Raw genomic sequence first — 22,963 nt, 5'->3', positions numbered from 1 at the left:
TTCCGATAGAGATTAGTCGAGTGTTTAAAGAGTATCGAACATCCTATTGATATAAGAAATTTTGATGGTTTCTATATCAACACACTAAGTGATGTTATGGTTTCTTTTTTTTTTTTAATGCGAACTTCGAATACAACCCACGTGCCGTTTGTCGTCTCATTTTCGCAAACTACTTTTGTGAATCGGTCGGTCTAGGCATGGTGTCTCGAACCAAAACCATTGATAGATGTTAATGTGATTATTTGTGAAAACACACATCTCCATTGGTCATAATGAACGTAACCTTACTCTCTCACTTTCGCTCGTTTCCACTCATGATGTTTAGCGGCTCTGTAATGTTCATTCAAACCATTATTTTTCGTTCAAACCGTGTGAACTATCTTTCAGTTAAAACATTCTTTTAACTTGTTTTTGTCAACTAATTCATTCACTCGTCCGGGAGAGATAAACTAAAAGTAGAGGGAACTCATCGAACTATTAAGCACCCGTTTGGAAAACTCGTCGTGGGTTTGGAACGAACTCGAAGAACAGTCGAAACATTATTGAAACGAATTCGGGACGGAGCCGGGTCGTCCCGAAAACGTCGTCACGCTTTCGTCCCTTAAGCTTAAGAACGACAGCAGCCTAATGCAACCGTAGTGTTACGAATAGAGCTCGACATGTTATCGGAATCAGAGGCTAGGGAGTCTGATCATCCATCGACCGGACGCTAGATGCCCGGATTTGGTGAACCTGGCCACGAGTATCAGTCCGCGATTGTTAGTTCAGAACAAGGTCGACAAGAAGCGACCGAGGAGTCAAAAGGATGTGAATGCCTGGGACGCGAAATCAGATAATGATGACGATTGAGGAGAAGAGTGCGTGCAAGCTTGCATTCGTACTATCATGGCGACCCGAAGAAGAAAGTGGAGGAGAGGAGACTGAAAGAGGAGGCACCACCTGTCACGCGCCAAAGCGTACTTGTGAAGCAAAGAGTGGAAAGAGACGAGACCATTGACAACACCTCACCTCGCCCACTACACCACCATTGTTGCAGATGCTGACAAAGGAAATTTGGGTAGGTGAAGATGACGGTGGTGGGATACGATACGTGTGTCGGGGAGCTGTTGTTGAAAACGAAATATATGACTAATCTCTCAAATTATAACCCCCATTAATTAGACTAATCTAAAAATTTCCATTGCAAATGAAATCGATTCGGGAAATGAAGGTACATCTCGATACTATCCCTATACTTCCGAGCGTTTCGCGAACGATCTCATCAGAGTTTTCGAGTTTGCCGAGGTAGATAAAGTTCTCGGAACCATAAGCAGGAGGGTTTGTATTTAAGCCATATATGTTTTCTCTGGTGAAATGATCGCTTGATGAAGAATGCTGTGAGATACGAACGCAAGCTTCTTAGAGTAAGAACAAGGGGATCGATCGATGTATAAACTTGGAGCTCGTATAATCATCTCTTCATTTTCTATAGTGGAAATCCACAATCACATGCAATGCAACCTTACATTGCACATCGAAAACGTGTCAATATGCAACTAATCAATGGCCAGAAACCGAGAGACAAGTGTTAACCCAACTCACTACAAGTGATCACTAATTAGTGGTCAATCGCTATAGTGCAAAGAAAATCAAGCAACGCATTTTAATAAAATGTTGCTCCGACAGTATAACAAGCTGACCTCGACTAGGTGATACTATTTATTGGTCCCCCGGCCTATTTTTCCTTCTAGAATTTGCTTGGCAGGGACTTCACCAAGTCAGTAGTGGAGGAAAACTTTACATTATACTCTTCAATATGCATGAAAAAAAGGACAAAAAAACGGAGTACACGACAGTCCACCACCATATCCCAATATGACAACCCACCACAAACACCACTAACGAAAGCGTAAGAGCATGTGCCTCTTACATTATCGTCGCCATCATCATCTAAAATGTAGAAAATATTATTTATACATATGTTAAAGAAGTTTACTAGAAAGAAAGCTTACACATGCATGCACTATAAATAGGGACCCTACCCTTAAGCTTTGGTATGTCACGAACACTTGTGAGCATTGGCTTATATAGAATAATCCACGTTTACAAAACAAAGAGTTTCTCTTTTCCCACTTATAATCTACCTTAGCTTTTGAGTCCCCTGCAAGATTGGCAATAATGGGCAGTCCTAAGGTGATAGGGGCTGCATTCTTGGTTTTGCTATTCGTGGACATCGCCTTTGCTGCTCGGTCTATACCAAACACTCTGCTGAGTAAGAAAAGTGGAGGAGGTGGTGGTGGTGGTGGAGAAGGCGGTGGCGGCGGTGGAGGAAAGGGCGGCTCCGGCTCGGGATATGGGTCCGGGTATGGCTCGGGGAGCGGTTCGGGCTATGGCCGTGTTGGAGGAGGTGGTAGTGGAGGTGGCAGTGGCGGCGGTGGAGGCGGAGGCACTGGCGGCTCAGGTTCCGGGTATGGGTCAGGGAGTGGCTCCGGGTACGGGTCCGGGGGTGGGATAGGGAGTGGAGGTGGTGGTAGCGGAGGTGGAGGAGGTGGCGGGGGAGGCGGAGGCTCGGGATCGGGAAGCGGCTCCGGCTATGGCTCCGGCTCCGGCTCCGGCTCCGGCTACGGAAGCGGTAGTGGATATGGGAGCGGCGGCGGAAGAGGCGGAGGCGGCGGAGGAGGAGGCGGCAGCGGAGGAGGAGGCGGCAGTGGGGGAGGCTCGGGCTACGGGAGTGGCTCCGGATATGGGTCGGGGTACGGCTCAGGGTACGGTGGTGGTCCCGGCGGAGGATACGATGATTCGCCGTGAATCGGAATGAGTGACCCCATTTCTTCTGGTTTGAGCTCAGAACATTTGCTACTTGCGTTCCAATAATAAAGGCGCGGAGGCTTCTTCACCGAGACGCGGTTTGCATGCATGCGCTTGTCGGGGTGGGCTTTAAGTTGCTTGTGTTTAATCAACGCCTGTAATGTTGGGTTTCTTTCTTTTTACTTTATTACATGTACAACGTTAAAAGAGTTATCACTGTAAGATGGCTTTCCTTATTAATAATAAAGAGTTGTAATCTTTGTCAAATTATTTGACAACGGGGGTGAGGTTGATATCAAGTTCGATTGCTTACGTGTAGAACAATCAGCTTCAACCGGAAGCTTTCGCGTAGAATACTAAAATGATCGGCTATCGAAAGCGCAGTACCGGTCAGAAAGATCACCAAAAAGTCCGTATGACAAGCTAAATGTTCTTTAGCCAAAAGGGTAAAAAGAGCTAAGATTTTTGAAGTGCGATTTTCTTTGGCCATCAAACTTCGAAAGAGCTGTAAAATAATAAGATTGTAAGCTTATAGGACCCACTAAGTGCTTAAACCAGCAAATCACACTGAAACATGAAAAAAAATTGAGAGCCAGAAATCAGACTTCGACTCGACAGCCGATAATATTTTCGAACCCAGTCCAGAGTATTTGAGAATCGATGAGGGGATTGTATGGGTTTCAGCCGAAAGGAAAAGGCATTGTGTGGCGCCACACCACACCCAGCACTTCCTTCGGCCAGCCAGCATCTACACCAACCAATTTGACACACAATGCCAAATAATCCTATGAGCAGAAGAAGCAAAAATGAGATGCAAGAAATTGTACTCTGAATTCTCAACTTTTCTTCTGCCATTGTCTTTCCTTAAAATAGTAACTCTAGGAGATGTACCACTTTAGATAGAGAATAACCTGCTCGAAAGCCAAGTTAATTGTTCGATTTGGGGAAAGAAACAACACGAATTTCCTACAACAATTTGCTTTGACTTAAATAAGCAGATACTATTTTGAAAAAGAACGAACTCTCCAAAAAGAACTTCCCGATCTCATTCTTCCAATGATGACTCGTGCATCGCCTGCCATCGAATTAGATCACAAGGGATTTTAAAAAATCAGCGAACTTGTGGGCAAACTGAAGGAGGGTCCACAAATTTTTTCTACAACAATGGATGGAACTTGAGAGCTAATTCACGCCTTTCTCCGAGGCATGTGCAACCTTTTGCAAAATCATGGCCTCGGCTGCACGAATCGCTCTCTGCGACCCCGTGATTGTGACTTTCCTGCTCCAGACGAGTAAAGGAAAAGAACATAAACCTCCTATAGTCGAGATTTATCAGGAAAACAAATTAAGGAAAAACAAAACTCTTAACAAAGTTATGTACCTGTCAGTTGTCCCAGACATGAAATCACCTCTATCTGATATCTTTATCCTGGCCCCAGTAGCCTATAAGGTCATTGTCGTGACATTTAGTGCTCAAGTGAATTTTGACAATGTCAAGTGACTATAATTTTCAATTGCAAACCTGGCTGATGTCCATGATATTCCGTCCACCTCGACCAACCACCATTCCAATGTGCTCATCTGCAATGCCAATAGTCATCGAGTTACTTCGATCTTCCTGCAGAACAATAAAAAAGCTTCGTCATTATTCCTATGATTAAACTAATCCAGTATTTCAACCAAAAAAAAAACTAATCCAGTATGACCTCTTTTATCAATTTGCACCATTATACATAGAGAATTAGCTGGTTACTGGAAATTTGCCATTCAGAGTTAACAGCATAAGGGCTTGACATGGAGACAAGAGATACTGTAACCACGTTGACTAGACCTGCTCAAATGGGTGGGGTGGGCCTGTGGTCAGGACTAAGTATAATACCAAAGCTTGCTCACTAATAAAAAAATTGCAAAACAATTTACAGGCTCGGTCGGATTCAGGCCAACTAGGGCATGACCAACTTTTTCATGTAAGCCTTATAGCCAAGCCCACTCGTTTAACCCTTGAAAAACCTGAACTGTTGGGTTACATCAATGACCAGTAACACACTAGAGTCACACAGCCAAGATTTGGCAGATATTCAAACTTTGACGGAATGGAGCATGCATTTCCCATTTTGAGAAATAGGCACAATGTGAAAGTCTATAGCACTTTGCTAAACTTATTATTATTTTCTTTTAGCTCGGCTGCACTTTGCTGAGAGTAAGCCAAGGTGAAACAGTAAAAGATCACTCCATTGTGGTCTAAGGTCAGGGATTCAAGTCACGGAAACAGCCTCTGAGAAAAAAAGATGGGTAAGACTGCACACATCAGCCATTCCAGACCCCGCAGTGTGGGACTGCGGGTAGCCTTGGGCATTGGGACGCCCTTGGCTGCACTTTGCTAAACTCAAGTTTATGGAAATATTCATCCAACTGCAGCCAATTCATGCCCCCTGAGCTCTCTTAACACTGCCCATAGACTTATTATCACAGCTACAAAGAAAAGAAACTTCATACCATGTGGATGCAGACTTTGGGATAACACATAGCAACTCAATATGATACTATAGTAACTTGGAGAAATGAACTGTCATAAAGATCATCAGCACTAAGAAAATGGATGAACCTTGTTATTCTGAAACTTCCCTCCAGCTCCAGCTGGTCCATAGTTCACCCCGTTATATGCTGCTGTTGCAACAGAAGGAAGTACATGTGTATAGGGAGTACCATGAAAACCGGAGAAGTAAACACCTAAACATTCAAGTTAAACAACTCACTATTCATTGTACATCACCATAATGGCATCGAAATCAATAAAGGATACATCTCTGCTATGACAATGATAATAGTCCATTCATTCTAAGAGGAACTTGCTAAAAATTGCAGAAAAATAAAAAAATGCAGGATATCCAATAAATCGACTCAACAGCAACTTGAACTGATTGATTACTAAAGAGATACAAGAATCAGTCCCTGCACCTGATTACACCAGTACTAGGTTTCCTAGGCATTAGCTAAGCTAGGAGAACCAGCACTTCAATCTGCATACTATAGCCTGGACAAATAATCAATTTCAATAGCTTATGCATCGATAGTGGTAATTCATCCATTCAGAAATTATGATTTAGGTGACCTGCACATATACTGTTTTCTCTTTCTTTTTCATAGTAATGAATTGATAGCTAAAATCTTCGATTTTGTAGGTCAGGATTGCTCCGTCAAAGATTTAACTCCAAATATTTTTCGCTTTTCCAATTCTATGACTGGTTCACAATTCAAATTATTGCTCCTTGTAGACATTTTGTCCCAAATTTCACCAATAAGTATATATCCATTTGATGAGGCCAAAGCAGTACAGCATGAGTAGAGAACACTCCAGCTCCAGAGTGTGAGCCATATCTATGAACATGAGAATATCAGAGATGAGAACCTGGCAAAAATTTGTTCCCTTCAGCCCTTGGCACTCTCCTTGTAACACTTTGAAGGTTAGTGTGAAACCAAGTCATGCAGGTAAAACTACTCCATGGTACATTTAGGATAAGACCAGATACGGGTAGATGGCTCTACAGAAGGTCTATCTACAAAAGAATAAAGTCCTGCCTAATATTTGTTTGAAATCACTGGGAAAAGCAACAAAAACGGCGATCCCAGCCAATCATCTCCATGCAACAAACCTTATAAGGCTAAAACCACCAGATACAATAACTACACACGGATTTTCTACCATGTTTTAGTCTGTAGACAATGTTCTCACATATCAATGAAAACCACATGAAGAGAAGGCTGTACTCAAAAAAACTAAAATACCAAAAAACAAACAAGAATCACATCCTCAGTTTCACTATACTCTATCAGACCAGAAACCTTTCCAGTCATTACTTCCCAATTAGCATAACTGCCCATCACACACTTGATTATCGTGACAATATGACATCTCAGCAAGATAAGAGAATATTCAAGAACAGCTACCAGGACAAACATTTATTGCAGGCAACATTTTCATAACAAATTAGGTAGTCTAAACATGACATCAATAATAGTGTACAAAGTAGAATTATAGAATCTCTCCAAGTTAGCTGCAGGCATGGTGCAGTTGTCTCGAGAATGAGAGAACGGTATTTTCCTATTAATCAAAGTAAAAATAGCCACTTATAGTTATTCCAATTTTTTCTTGATTTATAGATGGAGAAAGGGGGGGGGGGGGGGGATCCGGCCTCTTTTATGAGGAAATTAACCCTCTTCTCTTCCTGTCCAGAAGCATATAAATTTCACCAATAGAACATACTTTTGTTGAATGCCAGGGGAAATGCAGAGCAAATATCATGAAAGAGGAGATTTGGCATATCATAAACATACATTCCTAAGAATTAATAAAAAAATGTTATGCAACTTACAATTGGTGACAACAGAAAAGAAGCTACTAAATCCTAAATAAAACAGTGAATTCGGACAAACCTGCATATGAAAATGGCACATTAACAGACTGTGGATAGTGAAGATCTTCTGATAGCTTCGACAGGATCAGATCAACTGCTCGCATTTGTTCATCTAAAGTGCCTGTCACGGTCACTAGCCTATCGTTCAACCCATAATAATTATTATCCTGAGGAGATATCTTGATACCGGCTTGGGACTCCTCAATAAATGACCTGATTGTAAGCAAAAAAAACCTTAGCATCACATCTCCTTAAATAGAGCACGGTAGCAACAGGCATCGTATGACCCAAGAAAATGGATTCACAATAATAGAAGTGAAGGAATACAATTAGCAAAATAGTATTAAGTTGACCCTGGCCATCAACGGCCTACGACATCATTGACAAATATCAAGTTTCTTCTTAAGCACCAATAACATGCATGAGTAACGGATATTACATGTCAATCTCTCCTAAAATCAACAACAACAAACAACAACAACTACGATTCTCAGCAAAAGCAGAAGCTGAGAGCAAGGAGTTTCAATAATCCGTGACAATTCAAAGAGAAGCCCCATCAAATTTGGGAGTCCTATAGGGAAAAGAAAAAACAAAAGAGAAAGAGACTGGTCGGAATTCAAAAACGGGAATTTACACAAGTCTACCTGGAAATAACCAGAATGGTCTTTCAAGAGAAATCAAGAAGACATTTAAAGAATTCTCAGAAAACGCAACTGCTTAGGAGGTTTGATTGAGAATGATGCTATAGCTACTAGCCTACTAGCCAGTTCCCAATACAAAAGTAGAAGCTTTAGCTTTACTTCTCCAGTTATTATGAATCCGGCACTTCCAACTAAGCCGAAATTAATATTAGATATCTTAGTAGTGATTTTCCAGTCAGGCCTCAGCTGTTCAGAGTGTGCACATGAACAGTCAACTAGCATATGAACGGTCAACTAACTTCCATATATTTCACTTTCACAGAATCAGTACCACTTAAGCATGTCCAAGTTTCATTCTGTTAATTAGATGGATTCTATCTTCTTCCAGGAATTTGGTCCATGTAAACTCTTACACAAAGGAACACAATGTCATCGTTCAAAAGAAATTTTTGTGCAAAGAGACAGAATTCCTAAATTGAATCTGGCAAACCACCTTCTTCAATTGGCTTCAAAACGATCTCCAGAAAAGCTAAATTGTGGTGCCCAATTGAATATACAAATACAATCAGAGAAGGTCACTGTTAGCGATGTGAATCCATAGCCTTCAAATACTCCAGTTAGAAGACGTGACTTTTTTTTTTTTGGGCTAAAAAGAAGACGTGACTTATGAAAATGGCACGGTCCAAAACTGAATGAGAAAGCCTAGGAGACATGTGAAATCTTTGAGGAACGATACCAAGAATCATAAACAGAACGAAAAATAACGAGAAGATCGATGTGGCAGTGGAAAAAGGCTTTATTGTTATCCAAAATGTTTTTCCTGTTGTGGTACTAGCATATGAATAGAAGAATGATTGACCAGCAGAGCAAGCTCCCTATAAAACAGTATACAAGGGAAATGCCCCTTTTACAAAATCAAGGCCAACTATAAAATCCAAGAATCCAATAACCACTAGTCTCTTGGGTTATTTCAATAATGGAAGAGATACCATAGCATCCTTTGTCAATCCTGCAAATTAGATTGGCAGTTCTCTCAACAGTGAAAACGAAATTGAGTACTCTAGATAAAAACAATCACATGACATAAGCGCCAAAAGAATAGCAAGGGAAAGGCTATCGGGACGATCTCATAAAAGCATAGTAATAAGACGTTATAACACTTTCAAAGGAAATTCAAGTCCAAAGATAAGGAGGAAGAGCACACATACTTTATCGTGGCTCCTCCCTTGCCAATTATGCCACCACAGAAGCTATTTGGAACGATTAGTCTCACTTTTGTTTTTGGATCAACATCATTGCCCTCTTCAAGATGAATCTGACCAATAAAACATGTGCCATTAATCTACAGGTAGAATAGAGCACAGCAGCATTTTCCACTTAATTTACCTCGCTTAGCAATTTCGACAGAATGAGTTCTACTGCCCTCAGCACATCATCAATTTGACCAGATATCATAATAATCCTGTCAGTTGTCCCAGGAAAAAATTCTTGATTACGTGACAACTGAATACGTGCTCCGGACTGTGACTGAAAGTCAGTAATTGTTGAACCACCCTTTCCAATAACTGATCCAGCTGCAGCATTTGACACAAGAAACCTAACATATGTCGGCTTCTCCAAAGAATCTGCCAGCAGTAAGCAAGAAGAGATCTTGATCAACATGATAGAAATATAACAGTTAGGCAAATCAAGCAACTAGTCAAGTTAGATAGTGGAGAAAAAAGATATGATTCTTGGCTTGAAAAATAAGGAAGGGGATAGCATGAACGTGACTGTAAGTCATAGTCCACCATGTCTTTTAGCAACTTCAGCAGTTCGTCTAATTCCAAATTCATCTGACACGTTTTCGGGGGATAAGATCTGACATGCAGCGGCCAAACAGTTCTCCAAATGGAACTCTAAAAACAAGATAGAGAAAGAGGAATGGTGCTAGTGAAGTTCACATCTATTCAACAGATCGGCAGCTTTTTTTCCTACCTCCTAATCAGAGGTACAACATAATTCAATATGTTTCGTCTAGAATGAAAGCACACCATGAAGTTTTCAGCCAAATTTAAGCCCTAAAACAGTTATCTGCTTTAAGTCAAAGGCCTAATATTGACATAAAGAGCATAATCCCACACAGGTGGCTTCAGCCATGAATAATGAAAACTCTTGATGTAAAAGAATGGCATGTGACAAACCCCTCTCTTTATGGTCAAAAAATAAAGCTTAATCAGTTACTTTCGAGGAAATCAACTATAGCCAAAGCAAGGGTACTTAAAAAGTATCACCGAGTTAGAGAGTAAAATTTGTGAGTGCTCAGCAAACAGCTACAGGGATTATTCAGTATCACGTAGAGGCGATAATATATGCGTGAACACGAGTTGCCAGTCATCCCCCAATTACATTAAGATAGGATAGGGCCAATAGATACTAACTTTTGCTATGGGGACGTGAGATCTCCTTAGACCATTGCCACATCCATGTACAATTAAGCACACAAACGAAGAAAGTCATCAAAATTCGCGGCATCAAATACATGAAATCGTTAGGGACATAAGCCGCCCTTTAATTTCCCCCTACTTTGAACCTTTTCTGCGTGCTTCTGCATGAATAATTCGTGCAGTTCCGATAAATCAGAGCACATCAAGCACTACACCCCAAACGGATAAAGGTTGAACGACTCGTGACCGCAAGAGTTTTCTTTCTCTCCCCTACATTCACCTCCGGAGTCAAAAGCAAAGAGCTCAGCTTAGGGTTTAAAACGCGCATCCGCATTTCCACGATCAACGCCAAACAAAAGCACGGCCTCCCTAACCCCCCCCCCCCCCCCTCCCAACCCCAACCGCCATTCAGAACCGCGACATCCGCAAGACGACCGGCACCGCTAAAACCTAACCAAGCCCCCCGCACGGATCGATTTCGCGGAAACAGCCGGAGGAGAGAGCAGATCGGGTCAGCTAAGGAATAGGGAGGGAACAGCACCTGAGGTCGGGGATTTGGGCGGCGGCGGCGAAGACCGCTTCGGCCCGAGCTCCGGCGACGACACGTACGAGGACTCGTTCGACTCCATCCCCTCGTTCCGGCGACGCAGTTTCAGTACCTGCCTATAATCTACAGTATCACAGAGAGAGAGAGAGAGAGAGAGAGAGAGAATGTGAGCTAAAAAGCCAGAAGCAACATTCGAAAATGGCGATGGAAAACGGCAGCAGAAGAAGAAGATGAGGATGATGGAGGAGAAGGTCAAAGCTGAAACGTGCGAACTCACAGAGAGCGAGCGAGAGAGAGAGAGATTGGCAATGGCGTCGGTGCGAATCGGTGGATTTCTGAGCGAGGAAGAGTCGTCGCGGTTTTTCGGTTTTTTCTAATTTCTCTCTAAAACATACACACAAAAAAAAGAGAGAGAGAGAAAAAAAAAGAAAAAGAAAAAAAAGAGGGGAAATATTCAGAGCCGAGCCGAGCTGAGCCGTGGCTGCTTCACTCCCCTATCCTGTAATAGAGAAAACTATCTACTACTCTCATCTGTGGATATTTTGTTCTGTTTTTTTTTTCTGCTTTCGCTTTTTTCGTTTTTCCTGAGAAAATTTTAATTTATAGAAATTGTTTTTTCTTTTCTTTTATTTCGCTGCGAAGATTCCCTCCTCTCTTGCACGTCCCTTCCTCATCACGCGTCTTTCCGCAAGAAGCCCGTCCGAAGTTTTGAGATGGTGCGAGAACATGGTCTCTTTTAGTGTATAAGTTGTTTTTATCTAAAGATTGACTTGTGAGATTACAATGCAACGTGGACAAATTCGGGGGCCAAATGTGCTGGCCACGCAGAATGAACTCGCATCGGACTTTTTCTGTCTTCGATAATGGACCGGATCAAAAGCCGTCGCAATAAAAGATGGCTTGCTGAATTGGGGTCGATGATTTGTGCATAATTGGTAAATGTGCTCGTCGTGTTGGGGATGGAAACGAATCCGTTATTCGATCTAAGGCCTCCCTTGCATTTTTGTGCGACCTAATGTCGTCTAATTTTGATTGTACGATAAAGCAAACACGCGTAATTTCTGTATCTAACCCTACTCGTACTAGTGACCAAAGAAGCTACGGGGATCTTCCACATAACATCATCATCGTCCACTTCTTCCATTAAACTCCTCGACAGCACTTTCAGAAAGAAGAGCCTAAATTTGTTATAGCAAAAGCAAATTCTTACGCATCGTGCCTGGTTTTCATTAATTTTATATTTCAAGAAAACGGGACACTGTGATTAAGCAATTGAAGAATTTATGTACAGCAAGCTCGGTAATCGGACTTGCCATATTCAATTTATGCTTCGTTTGTTTCGAAAAAAATAAATAATTTAATAATTACTTGTATTGCTTGAAATAATTAGTCGATAGAAAAATGTTATCTTTATTGACAACAATTTATGTCTAAATATTACTCGGGACTATGAAAATATTTTCCATTCATATACTATTATAAGCGACACAAGCGATCTTTTTTAGGAAAATATTTCATAAATCCTCCATTTTTCTGCACAACAAACGCAAAAATCGTAATTTTTTCTACACAAAGGAACCGGGCTGAAACCAGCTCATGCGCCGGGCTCAGCTCAAGGAGAAAGCTGGCTGCCTAGCTAGCTTGCCAAAATTGTAGTTCGAGCCTTGTTGGATCAAGCGAGCTAAGCTGGCTACTAGGCCCATTGTCTAGATTTTGGCTAGTGAATGAATGGATAGAAGTAGGCATGAGCATGGTTCTAGGGTGGAATCCGAAATCGAAAACTGGACCAGTGGGAATCGGTCTGGTTCCAGGTTTTGGTGAGTCTTAGTCTAATTCCATTCTTTTAAGAACCTGCGGTTCCCGATTCCCCAAAAAATCGAACTGAGAATCGAGAAAATCATTCGTCAGAGTATTGTCAATGAAAACCATTAAAAATCTGCCTATATAGACGCCTGAAAAGCAAACAATATTGACATAGCATTTTCGTGGCTTAAGTAAAATAAAAACAACTTATTTTGGTTGAAAAATCTATAAGGAACCTAAATGTGTCACATAGGTGCAAATTTAGGGTTTTTTGTCATAAGAAAAAGTTTATGGTAAATGTGTCACATTGAATATAATTTATGTAAAAATGTCACAATGAACATACTTTGGGATGAGCTTGCCGGCACATAAGCCCGGTACCTTTGTGTAGACACAATGAACTTACCGGCGAGTCAAAACTTGGGTAAATATGTTACAAAAAAAAGTTCAGATAAACATGTGACGACAAACATGCTTTTTTTCTTTTTGGTTTTTTTCCAAAAAGAAATTGTTGTTGTTTCAGAAATAGCCAAAATTAGAGACAGGGAGAGGCTACGCCTACCCTCATCCTAGGCCATTGCTTCCCAAGCTAAACGGTGTATAGTATACACTCCAAGGCTGCGTTTGGTCGTCTAGATTTCTAACCAGGATAGGATTAGATATGATAATATATGAAATCCAAGAATTTTGTCATATCCTATCCATTGTTTGGTGAATCGCAGTAATGAAGCCGGATATTTTCATATTTTATCACGTCCATTGTTTGTTATTTACGACATATCAATATAAATGAATATGAAAATGCACAAACGAATATTGTGAAAATCTCTCGGAATTCACTGTCAAATCTAGTAAGAGAGTAAAAATATGATCATTCACTTTTGGGATTATGAAAACATTGAAAAGTATAGTATTTGCACTCCCCCGCTACTTTTGTGAAACTTCAACATAAACCACAAAATTACGGAGGAGTTTTGACTCAGTTGCTGCGTTTGTGGACTTTAGACATAAACCGGAGAGCTACAAATGAGAAGAAACTTAGACTCTCTCGCCATTTTCATAGAACTTTGACGTGAACTAAAAAATACGGAGTCGTGAAGCTTCAACGTGAACTAGAGATACATAAGAGTAGGAGACGAATGAGAATAGGTTTTTTTAGAAATTTCATTGCCTCTCATTTTTCAAGAATTAGAAAGATTCTTCTCAAATTGGAATTTGTTTATTAAAATTTGGGTTCTTCTACGGCCTAATTCCCTAAAAAATCCCCAACTTTAGGTTAAGTCCCAAATCTGCCCAGAACTTTTTTTGTCTCAGAAAAAACCCCAAACTTTAGGTCAAGTCCCAAATCTGCCCCGAACTTTTTTTTATCTCAGAAAAAACCCCAAACTTTAGGTTCAGTTCCAAATCTGCCCCAAATTTTGTTTTATGTAAAAAAAAATCACCAAAATTCAATTTATTTTAAAAAATATACCCCGATGATCCAGTTCCAACTTGACGTGGCATTTCCACGTCGATAATAAATGATTTTATTTGGTTTTATTTTGGAGAATTTCAACAATTTTTATTTGGTTTGATTTGTTGTCGAAGTGAAAATGCAACGTCGGTCTGTTCCTATCGCCCTATTACTTTGCTGATGTTGATTTGTTATGACGTGGAAGTGTCACGTCAAGTTGGGACGGGATCACGAGGTATATTTTTGAAAATAAATTGAAATTTGCTGATTTTTTCTACATAAAACAAAATTCGGGGTAGATTTGGGACTGAATTTAAAGTTTGGGGTTTTTTCCAAGACAAAAAAAAGTTCGGGACAGATTTGGGACTGGACCTAAAGTTTGGGGTTTTTTTCAAGATAAAAAAAGTTTGGGGCAGATTTGGGACTGGACCGAAAATTTAGGGTTTTTCTTAGACAAAAAAAAGTTCGGGGCAGATTTGGGACTTGACCTAACGTTTGGGGTTTTTTAGGGAATTCACTCGTTCTTCTCCCTCATTTTTATTTACTCAATTTTATTTTAATTTTTCCATCTCTTTTAATTTTTTTTATTCCCTTCCATCAGTCCTTTATAAAAATTTTATCAACTTATAAACTATACTATTATACCTAAAATATGTAATAATATAGATATTAAATATATATTATAGAGTAGAAAGAAATTCAATTATGTAAATAATATAGGAATATATAGAAACGAAAATTAGTTTTTTGTTATTCTAAATTATCTTTTTAATATTATAACTCAAATATTATTTATATTTAACTATTAATTTATTTTTATTATTTAACAAGTTTATTTCGAGAAATATATGACAAATCATATCTATCTTTATCCTACCTCTCCTGAAATAATTTTATCTAGACTATATCTCTTTATATCCGATTTTATCCCATCTTGAACCGAAACTAAATACAAGAAAAGATAACATTTATCCTACCGAGAATTTTATTCAGGTTACTAAACGCAGCCCAAGTCTGCATCTCCGCTGACTCCGCTCGCGATGCTGCTGCTTTCAGCTTGAAATTCTAACCACCGCTCGAGCGATCAGCACGCACCCGCTCTCCACCGGAAATGGCGGCGGCGGCGGCGGCGGCGGCGACGGGCTCCGCTTCTCCCCCCTCCCTCGCCTTCTCCCCCGCCTCCGGCCGGCGCGCGAGCCCCCGGAACCTCCTCTCCTTCCGACACGCCCTCCGCCTCGCTTCCTCCGACGGCGGCGGCGGCTCCGGCTCATCCTCGTCCCGACCTCCTCCGCTCCGCGTCTCGGCGAGCTCCAGCCCTAAGGCCCGGTTCGTCGCCCGGAGGAAAGAGTCCGTCTCCGTCAGGCAGCTGGACCGGGCCTTGAGTAAGTGATAGTTGGAGATAGTTTCTTTTCAGTTGGTTTCTGATTTTGATGCCGGCGTGCGTGTCGTTGGATTAGTCGTGGTAGTTCCGTGATTGGTGTTAGGGGTTTTGTAGGTGACTACATGAGCTTGCCGGCGAGCCAGTACTCGGTGTTGGACGCGGAGAGGATCGAGAGAGTGGATGAGAACACGTTCCGGTGCTACGTGTATAGGTTCAAGTTCTTCGCGTTCGAGGTGTGCCCTGTTTTGCTGGTCAGGGTGGAAGAGCAGCCCAATGGCTGTTGCATTGAGCTATTGTCGTGCAAGGTGTGTGCTCCCTGTTGTGTGTTAATGTCTGATTTGATTGGTTTGTTCAACGTGTGATTTGCGTGCGCAATTGAGACGAGATTTGCTTGGAAATGCAAATTTCGAGCCATGAAAATTTGACACCGGCCAAGTAGGTTCCATACTGACTCGTGTACACGTTTGAAGTTGTGGTTCTTAAGTACGGCATTTGGTTGTAATGCGGTCTTTTTTCTCTGTTGGCAGCTTGAGGGCTCGCCAATTGTTGCTGCTCAGAACGATAAATTTGACGGTAAGATGTTTCTCGGTTTTATGTTTCAACTTCAACAAATTTGAAGTGCTTTTGGGTTATAAATCACTTGAATCTTGACTATTTTCGGTCAATTTTGGTTGAAAGTTAGCTCAGCAGAAGATTGCCTGATTTGCCACTTCTTATGTGATCAACATGATAAGAGTGCAATTGTAATTCTGCATAAATTAACTTGTCCTCTTGGTTATTTTTTATCTGTGCCTCAATTGCATCTCTTATGTGTACTCTAGAAATGGATGTCAACCATTTCAAAGAAGAAGTTACTCATCATTAGCAATCTGTCGTGTTCTTTCCACCGAGGAGCATGTTCACGACTTGATTGTCATGTTCCGATTTTTCGTGCAACTTTGTTTTGCTTAAACTGTGAGAACTTTATTGAAAATTACCATCAGATATGGCAATTTATATGGGCAACTCTGTTTGCTTAATTGGCATTTCTTGTGTTGTTCTCGGTTAGCAATCTGTTTCGTTTGGTTTCTTTATCCAAAAACTGCAAAAGCAATGAATGGCCTCTCTAAATTTAGGTATACATGCTTTTTTCCAGGAGAACTTTGACACTGATTTCGTATGGGCATGCAGCTTCTATGGTGAACCGAATATCATGTGATAGCAATCAAAGGACGTCATCACTGCAGCAACTCACTTCAGACACAACTATTGAGGTGCTTCTACCATATTTCCTTTCTAGTAGTAACATTATATTGTCTTGCAGACTCTTGAAAGAATACTTACAGACGCTTAAAATAAAACTTCAAATTGTTGCCAAAAACAGGTCAGCATTGACATCCCTTTTGCATTTCGAGCTATTCCAGTGCAAGCCATTGAATCAAGTGGCACTCAAATTCTCGAGCAAATACTCAGGATCATGCTTCCACGCTTTATGACCCAGGTTTTGATTTATTACTGCCTGTAAAAGTTTCTCTTAACTTCCATCAAACTGCTTCAGGATGAGTGCAATGGCACTACTATGTGCCTTTCTGATTATGCCAAAAATCGAGGTGCTTGTTTCAAATGATTGAAAATGCTTGGGAACTAGGAGTACGTGATACTATTGCCTCCTTTGAGAGTAATGGAAAGCATCCGTGTGGTTTACTAATTGCAGTGTGTGCCTTTGGAACTTTACAATTTTCCAAGGATTGAAGTGAACTGATTGATGGAGTCATCAATCATTGCCTGCAGACATTAATGAATTGCTTAGCTTTTTGCAACATTGCTGAGAAAATGAAATGAGAATCGAACACCTTGATAATCTGGCTAAGAGAAATGCCAAAGCTCCCCTTTAAAACTGCTTAATTATCCAGCTGAGGAGCTAAAGCCTAAAGAAACACTAGCTGTGATCATTGAGGCTTTTGTTATGGTAGCACTATGTCGCTTGTCAACAAATATCGCGATTATTAACTTTCTGAGATAAGTACCTACACAATATTGGTATGCTCGCGATAGATTAAGGACTCGCTATTTATCCATGGAATCAGAAGAGGAGCTTACAGTTACTCTACTCAGAGTGTGAGCAGTAGTTATATGCTCTTAAATAATCTTTGCTTTTAGACTAGTCTTTAGATTCGCTTCAACCCTAGTCTCCTCGCTTTGAACTGGTTAGAAAAGGCTGCAGTATAAGGAGTACAGATTTGCCAGGATCTAGAAGTTAAATTGTAAGCGCTACTGGCTTATCTTTTTAGTCTCTAAATCCATAGAAATTACCTTCTTTCTGGCCTATAAATACTGAGATGTTCACTTGAAGTCTCTTGGTTAAGAATGGCGGGAAAATCATAGTTATCACCAGATACGCCGAGCGTAACTTTTTCTTATGAGCATGTCTAAACTATGATCCAATGAAATTTATGGTTGCTTTATCCCCTCACTGGAATATTTATCTGCGAGTTTGTTTTCAAGACAAGCTTTTTTATGAGATCTCTCTCCATAAGAATTATTACTCCTTCATATCGGCTCGCCACTGCCTCCTGGACAGGATAATTTAATGAAACTTTTGGGTCACTTGCTTTTTGCTTTTCTCTTAATTTAAATGTCTTGTTTTTTCCTGTACTCATGTGCTCGTCTTCTTGTGTAGCTTGTGAAAGATTATCAAGCATGGGCTACTGGTGACACCTCAAGGCAGCCTCTTGGAACTGGTAAAATCTGAATGGTAGAAGGCTGCACATGCTACTGTTTCTGTTGATAACTTGGCTGCCTATGTGAGTCAAGCACAGGTTGCCAGTCCCATAGGATCCAACAGTCGCTCTGGTTTAGTATATGCAATTTTTTTTGTTAGTTCATAAGGCTAGCCATCGAAATTAGTGCAAGCGACTCGTGTATAGCGTTGTTCTAGCTTTTCTTTGGACATTCACATGGATTATGCTTCACTTGTTTCGTAGAACGCAGTCATTGAAATTGCAGTATGTTGCAAAAGCTGTTTGAATCAGGCCCTCCTGTATCCTGGCGTTGCACTTGCATCTCATCTCCGCTTTCTTCTACTCCATTTGGTTATTCAATTGGATAAGTTATTTGAGTTTTCTGGCACTTAGACTGACAAAGGATTAAAATATGGCATGATGGATGTAATTTTATTACCCTGCAACCGCCTCAGAGGAGACAAAAGGCAAATTGTATCTTAATTTTGCTGTGTGGATAGAACATTCTACGTCACTTCTTGAATTTACATTTAACTTTGGAAGGAAAATGAGTCGAGTTCTGCTTCTAAAAGTTTCTTTATGATGATATGTTGGCATAAACTGAGTGCATTGATGATCATAGCCAGATCCCATTGGTCTCAACAGTTCTAGGATATGTCTTAGTTCCAAAAGTTGCTGGGAAAAGTGTTGAAAAAGTCCTAAACCTTTTGCATTGGTGCCAATTTAGTCATAAACCTTTTTTTGGTGCCAATTCAGTCCTAAACCTTTTGTCTTTGTGCCAATTCAGTCCTAAACCTTTTGTCTTTGTGCCTATTCAGTCCATCGGGCTAATTTTGATAGGATTTTGCTAACGTGGACGCCGATCGGCTTACGTAGCAATGCCGGCGATGATATTGACAACTTTTAATGATATTTTAATTTTTTTCGATTTATTTTAATTTTTTTCTTTTCTTTTTTTTTCTTTTCCTTTCTTCTTCCTCCAGCCGGTCGCCGGACTGGCGACCGGCTGGAGGCCAGCGCCGGCGAGGCTCACCCGCGACCTCACAGCCACTAGGGCTTGAGCCCTTGCCCATGGCCGGCAGGGTTTGACCCACGCCAACCCAACGTGAGGCCACCCTCGGGACCATTCGACCTTGCCAGATGGTCACGAGGGCGGCCTCGCACTGGGCTGGCGAGGGTCGAGCCACGCCGGCCATGGGCGAGGCCTGACCTCGCCATATCGGGCGATGTCGTGCCTTTCCCAGCTGCTGGCAAAGGCCGCAAGGTCAAAGGCCGCGGCCACTGGTGAGGGCAAGGCGTGCCTCGCCAGCGGCTAGCAGGGCTCACCAGAGGCCGGCCCTGGCCTCCAATGGTCGCCGGATTGGTTGGAGGAAGAAGAAAGGAAAAGAAAAAAAAATCGAAAAAAATTAAAATATTATTAAAAGTTGTTTATGTTATTGCCGGCGGTGCTACATAAGCCAACCGACGTCCACGTCAGTAAAATCCTGTCAAAATTAGTCGGAAGGACTAAATTGGTACAAAGATAAAAGGTTTAGGACTGAATTGGCAAAAAAAAAAGTTTAGAACTAAATTAGCACAAATGCAAGATGTTTAGTACTTTTCTGACACTTTTCCCAAAAGTTGCTAAACGATGCACGGTCACTTTTGCTTTTCCTCCTCCCAAACGGTCACTTTTGCTTTTCCTCCTCCCAAGCAGAAGTGAGCGCTTTTCCGTCTGCATATACTTCTTACCGTAATCCATCGATGTGCGACGGACCACAATTACATGATCCTTATACAATAGAAGTTTATATGAATATATGATGCTGTTGATTACGTCCTGAGATGAGATAAGAACAACGGCAGATTGTCTGTCGACTCTGGTAATATCTCTTCCATGAACAGGGAAATGTTCCGACAGAAGGCTTTGGATTTCATGAAATGACGTTAAACGAATTAGGATGCATAAAATTGATTGTGGATGCTTTATCTTCTATTGATTCCATTTGACTTTTCACGATGACCCGACTTCTAGCTCAGGTTAATTACCCATCTCTTTTACATTGTGTTACGGTGCCTAAAAGGCATGGCGCAGTATTGCACGATGCCAGGGTTCTATTCGCTGTAAAACTAATAGTCACTCTTGTTCAATGAGCTTGACTGTCAATCATATATCATATAACTTATTAATTGATCTCTTGGATGCAGAGTACAGTACCATAATCTCATCGAAAAATCGGTTTCATATTCAATCAACTACTCTTAATTTGGCTCGTCTGGAGACCCGTTGAAGTTTACCGAATAAGGATTTGTCGCAATTAGAACTCATAATCATGGATAAACCATGAGGTGACGGCTGTGGGAATACATGGAACACGACACCGGAATTGCAACGAAGTGAGATCGCTGATGACGTTGATGGCATGTGAACAATGAGGTCGTCCCATGATCCCTTTTAAGTTGTCAAATAGTTTTCTCCTCTTTCTACAGTGTCCTTCAGTTGAGTTGTCCGATTCCATTTGTTACGGCATCACATCAGCATTGCCCATTTCCTTTGAATTGTTCGTATTTAGGGAAATAGGAAGAAAGATAAGGGGATAGCAACGTCCGAAACGACACGTGAAAAGGATACTGGAGGTTGCAACAAAAGAGGAACCGCGCATCTTTCTTTTTTCTGTTTATTTACTTGCCCTAGTAAGACCTGTAAAAACTTGACTCTTGGATCGATAAAGAGTCCACTAGTATCAAGAATGTATCCATATGCACCGTTAACGAGAATGACATAAATAATTCCTGAACTTTGATCTAATATGTAATGTGGGTCCATAAACTTTTAATTTGTTCAATGTGACCCCTAAACTTTACCTAAATGTACAATGTGGTCCATAAACTTTTGATACATATTCAATTTAGTTTCTGGACTATATGAAAATGTTCAATATTGTATTTGCATTATATGAAAATGTTCAATGGAATGACGATATTGAACATAACATATAGTCCAAGGACTAAAATGAACATGTTCCAAAAGTTAATGGACCACATTAAACAATTTAAAGTTCAAGGACGGCATTGCACATTGGGATAAAGTTCAAGAACCGCATTGAATAAATTTAAAAGTTTAGGGATCACACTATACATTTGACTGAAGTTCGGAGACTATTTATGTCATTTTCCCTACATACTAATGTAGATATACTAAGTTTAGTGGCTTACAAAATCGTTATAATGAATGATGCGACGAATTACAAGTGAGCTCAACACTCAATAATAGTCTGTCGCACCACTTAATACACAAACACTTCGGATCGATTCAAGGAGCTTTATTCGACGGATACAAGTGTGTCTAGATCATGTTATCTTCGACGGGGCATTCTTCGTCTGGACGAGGATGAGCATGTTCCCTCCATCGGTTCGATATATCCAAAAACATCTTTACCACAACTCTACATTACAATTTTGCACTGTCGTTCATTCGCATCACATACATCGACTAAAATTTGATAGTGCTCTAATTGACAGCATCACCCTAATAACCTCGAATCGACTAAGGAAGATGGCATCATCTAGCTCCTAAATCAAGCTTGATCTCCGGAATCGCTCAGCCTTTCTTCTTCTTCCCTTCATTACGAATTCCCATGGACAAATAAACCAAAAAAGAAACTAAAACTCTAGGAAAAAGGGGGAAAAAAACTGGTTGAAATTATAATCTTGCAGCATAGGATTCTGATCAATCACATATATCTATCCCCCACCTGGGAGACTCAAAAAACTCGAGAGAAGATCAAGATAAGCGAAGCGAGACGTGGCCTGTCCCCTAAAGAAGCCGCCATTACCGACCAAAGATCACAGACATATCGAGCAAATATTCCCGTGAACACACGCAGCTCCAAGAGTAGAAACAACAGATCCCGGTTCAAAAGGGGGGCGACCTCTCTTGGCTTCTTGGAGATGGAGCCTTTCTTCAGGAAACCCTAGAAGAGTTCCCCACGAAGCTGCGAGACAGCTTTTTTCTCTGCATGGGGATGAACAAGAGAGAGGGATGAATCATCATGGAGAGGTGACGGGAAACCTAACATGGCTGCATGCCACCGCTTCTCGCATCCCGATTCGTTCTTTGTCATAACTCCCGTGGACACACGCATATCATTGTCCTCGGATTTGGCGGTTCGTGCGTGCGATCTTCTCGTTTATCTCATCCTTGTATTATTCTATGTTCTTCTGTATTGATTGGTTCAGATGGATATGACTTGTTGAGATGATGTTGACTTTCACGTGGAGCTTCAATAGTCCTTCATTCGTACCTATTTGTGCCTATGCAATTGGCCTTTTCTATGCTTTTTATGTGCGTTTAATATAAATATAAATATAAATATATATTTTATTCATACCTTTTCAACCATTTGTGAAAATTATATATAACACATCTAGAAACTAAACGATCTACGATTTTATATTGTTAGAATTCTCTTCTCCTCATTACAAAATTAGTTTTTTTTATTTATCAGGTGTATTCCTAGACTTTAGAACTCCTCTATGAATAGCTTGGCGGGTATGTAATGGGCACACTTGGAGAAACCCCATAAACTCCCCTATTCAGAGGAGGGGAGTTTTGAACTCCCCACCTCCCTGTGGAAACGGTAGCCACTAGGGCAAATCCTCGGTGGTTATCTCTTAATTATTTCTCTTTATAATGAGTTTATATTGTAGGATTTTTTTGTCGAAAGAAAATTGTATCCATTGCTCAAAATGATACATGAGATGTACATAAATTTTCATAGTAAAGCAAATTGAAGCAGAGCAAAGCCTAA

General features: G+C 40.8%; 3 protein-coding genes across 5 annotated transcripts; 2 read left to right on the top strand and 1 right to left on the bottom strand.

Annotated features, from left to right (window-relative positions):
- Positions 1-2,000: 2,000 nt before the first annotated feature.
- Positions 2,001-3,054, top strand: LOC115673097 (glycine-rich cell wall structural protein 2-like). The gene has a single exon (XM_030595164.2). It carries the CDS (start codon positions 2,158-2,160, stop codon positions 2,785-2,787), a length of 630 nt encoding a protein of 209 aa, XP_030451024.1. The 5' UTR covers positions 2,001-2,157; the 3' UTR covers positions 2,788-3,054.
- A 554-nt stretch (positions 3,055-3,608) lies between these two features.
- On the bottom strand, positions 3,609-10,926 carry LOC115673096 (protein BTR1). 3 transcript variants are annotated; one of them, XM_030595162.2, is made up of 8 exons: positions 10,811-10,926; positions 9,230-9,468; positions 9,052-9,158; positions 7,222-7,415; positions 5,393-5,517; positions 4,310-4,405; positions 4,169-4,230; positions 3,609-4,066 (listed from the first exon to the last, which is right to left on the bottom strand). In XM_030595162.2, the coding sequence occupies exons 1-8, from the start codon at positions 10,896-10,898 to the stop codon at positions 3,970-3,972; spliced, it is 1,008 nt and encodes a 335-aa protein (XP_030451022.1). In that variant the 5' UTR covers positions 10,899-10,926; the 3' UTR covers positions 3,609-3,969. The 3 variants fall into 3 exon arrangements, with proteins under 3 accessions (XP_030451022.1, XP_056164247.1, XP_056164248.1); XM_056308272.1 differs by having other exon boundaries at positions 5,393-5,454; XM_056308273.1 differs by having other exon boundaries at positions 5,393-5,451.
- Positions 10,927-15,080: 4,154 nt separating this feature from the next.
- LOC115673315 (uncharacterized) lies at positions 15,081-18,472 on the top strand. The gene is made up of 6 exons (XM_030595452.2): positions 15,081-15,454; positions 15,568-15,758; positions 15,981-16,026; positions 16,624-16,706; positions 16,817-16,933; positions 18,113-18,472. Exons 1-6 carry the CDS (start codon positions 15,184-15,186, stop codon positions 18,182-18,184), a joined length of 780 nt encoding a protein of 259 aa, XP_030451312.1. The 5' UTR covers positions 15,081-15,183; the 3' UTR covers positions 18,185-18,472.
- Positions 18,473-22,963: the final 4,491 nt, after the last annotated feature.

The sequence above is a fragment of the Syzygium oleosum genome, unplaced genomic scaffold (genome assembly GCF_021117445.2).
Source record: "Syzygium oleosum isolate NSW1041296 unplaced genomic scaffold, Sole_v2.1 Sole_v2.02, whole genome shotgun sequence".
NCBI classification, from domain to species: Eukaryota; Viridiplantae; Streptophyta; class Magnoliopsida; order Myrtales; family Myrtaceae; genus Syzygium; species Syzygium oleosum.
This window is presented reverse-complemented; position numbering and strand designations above follow the sequence as displayed.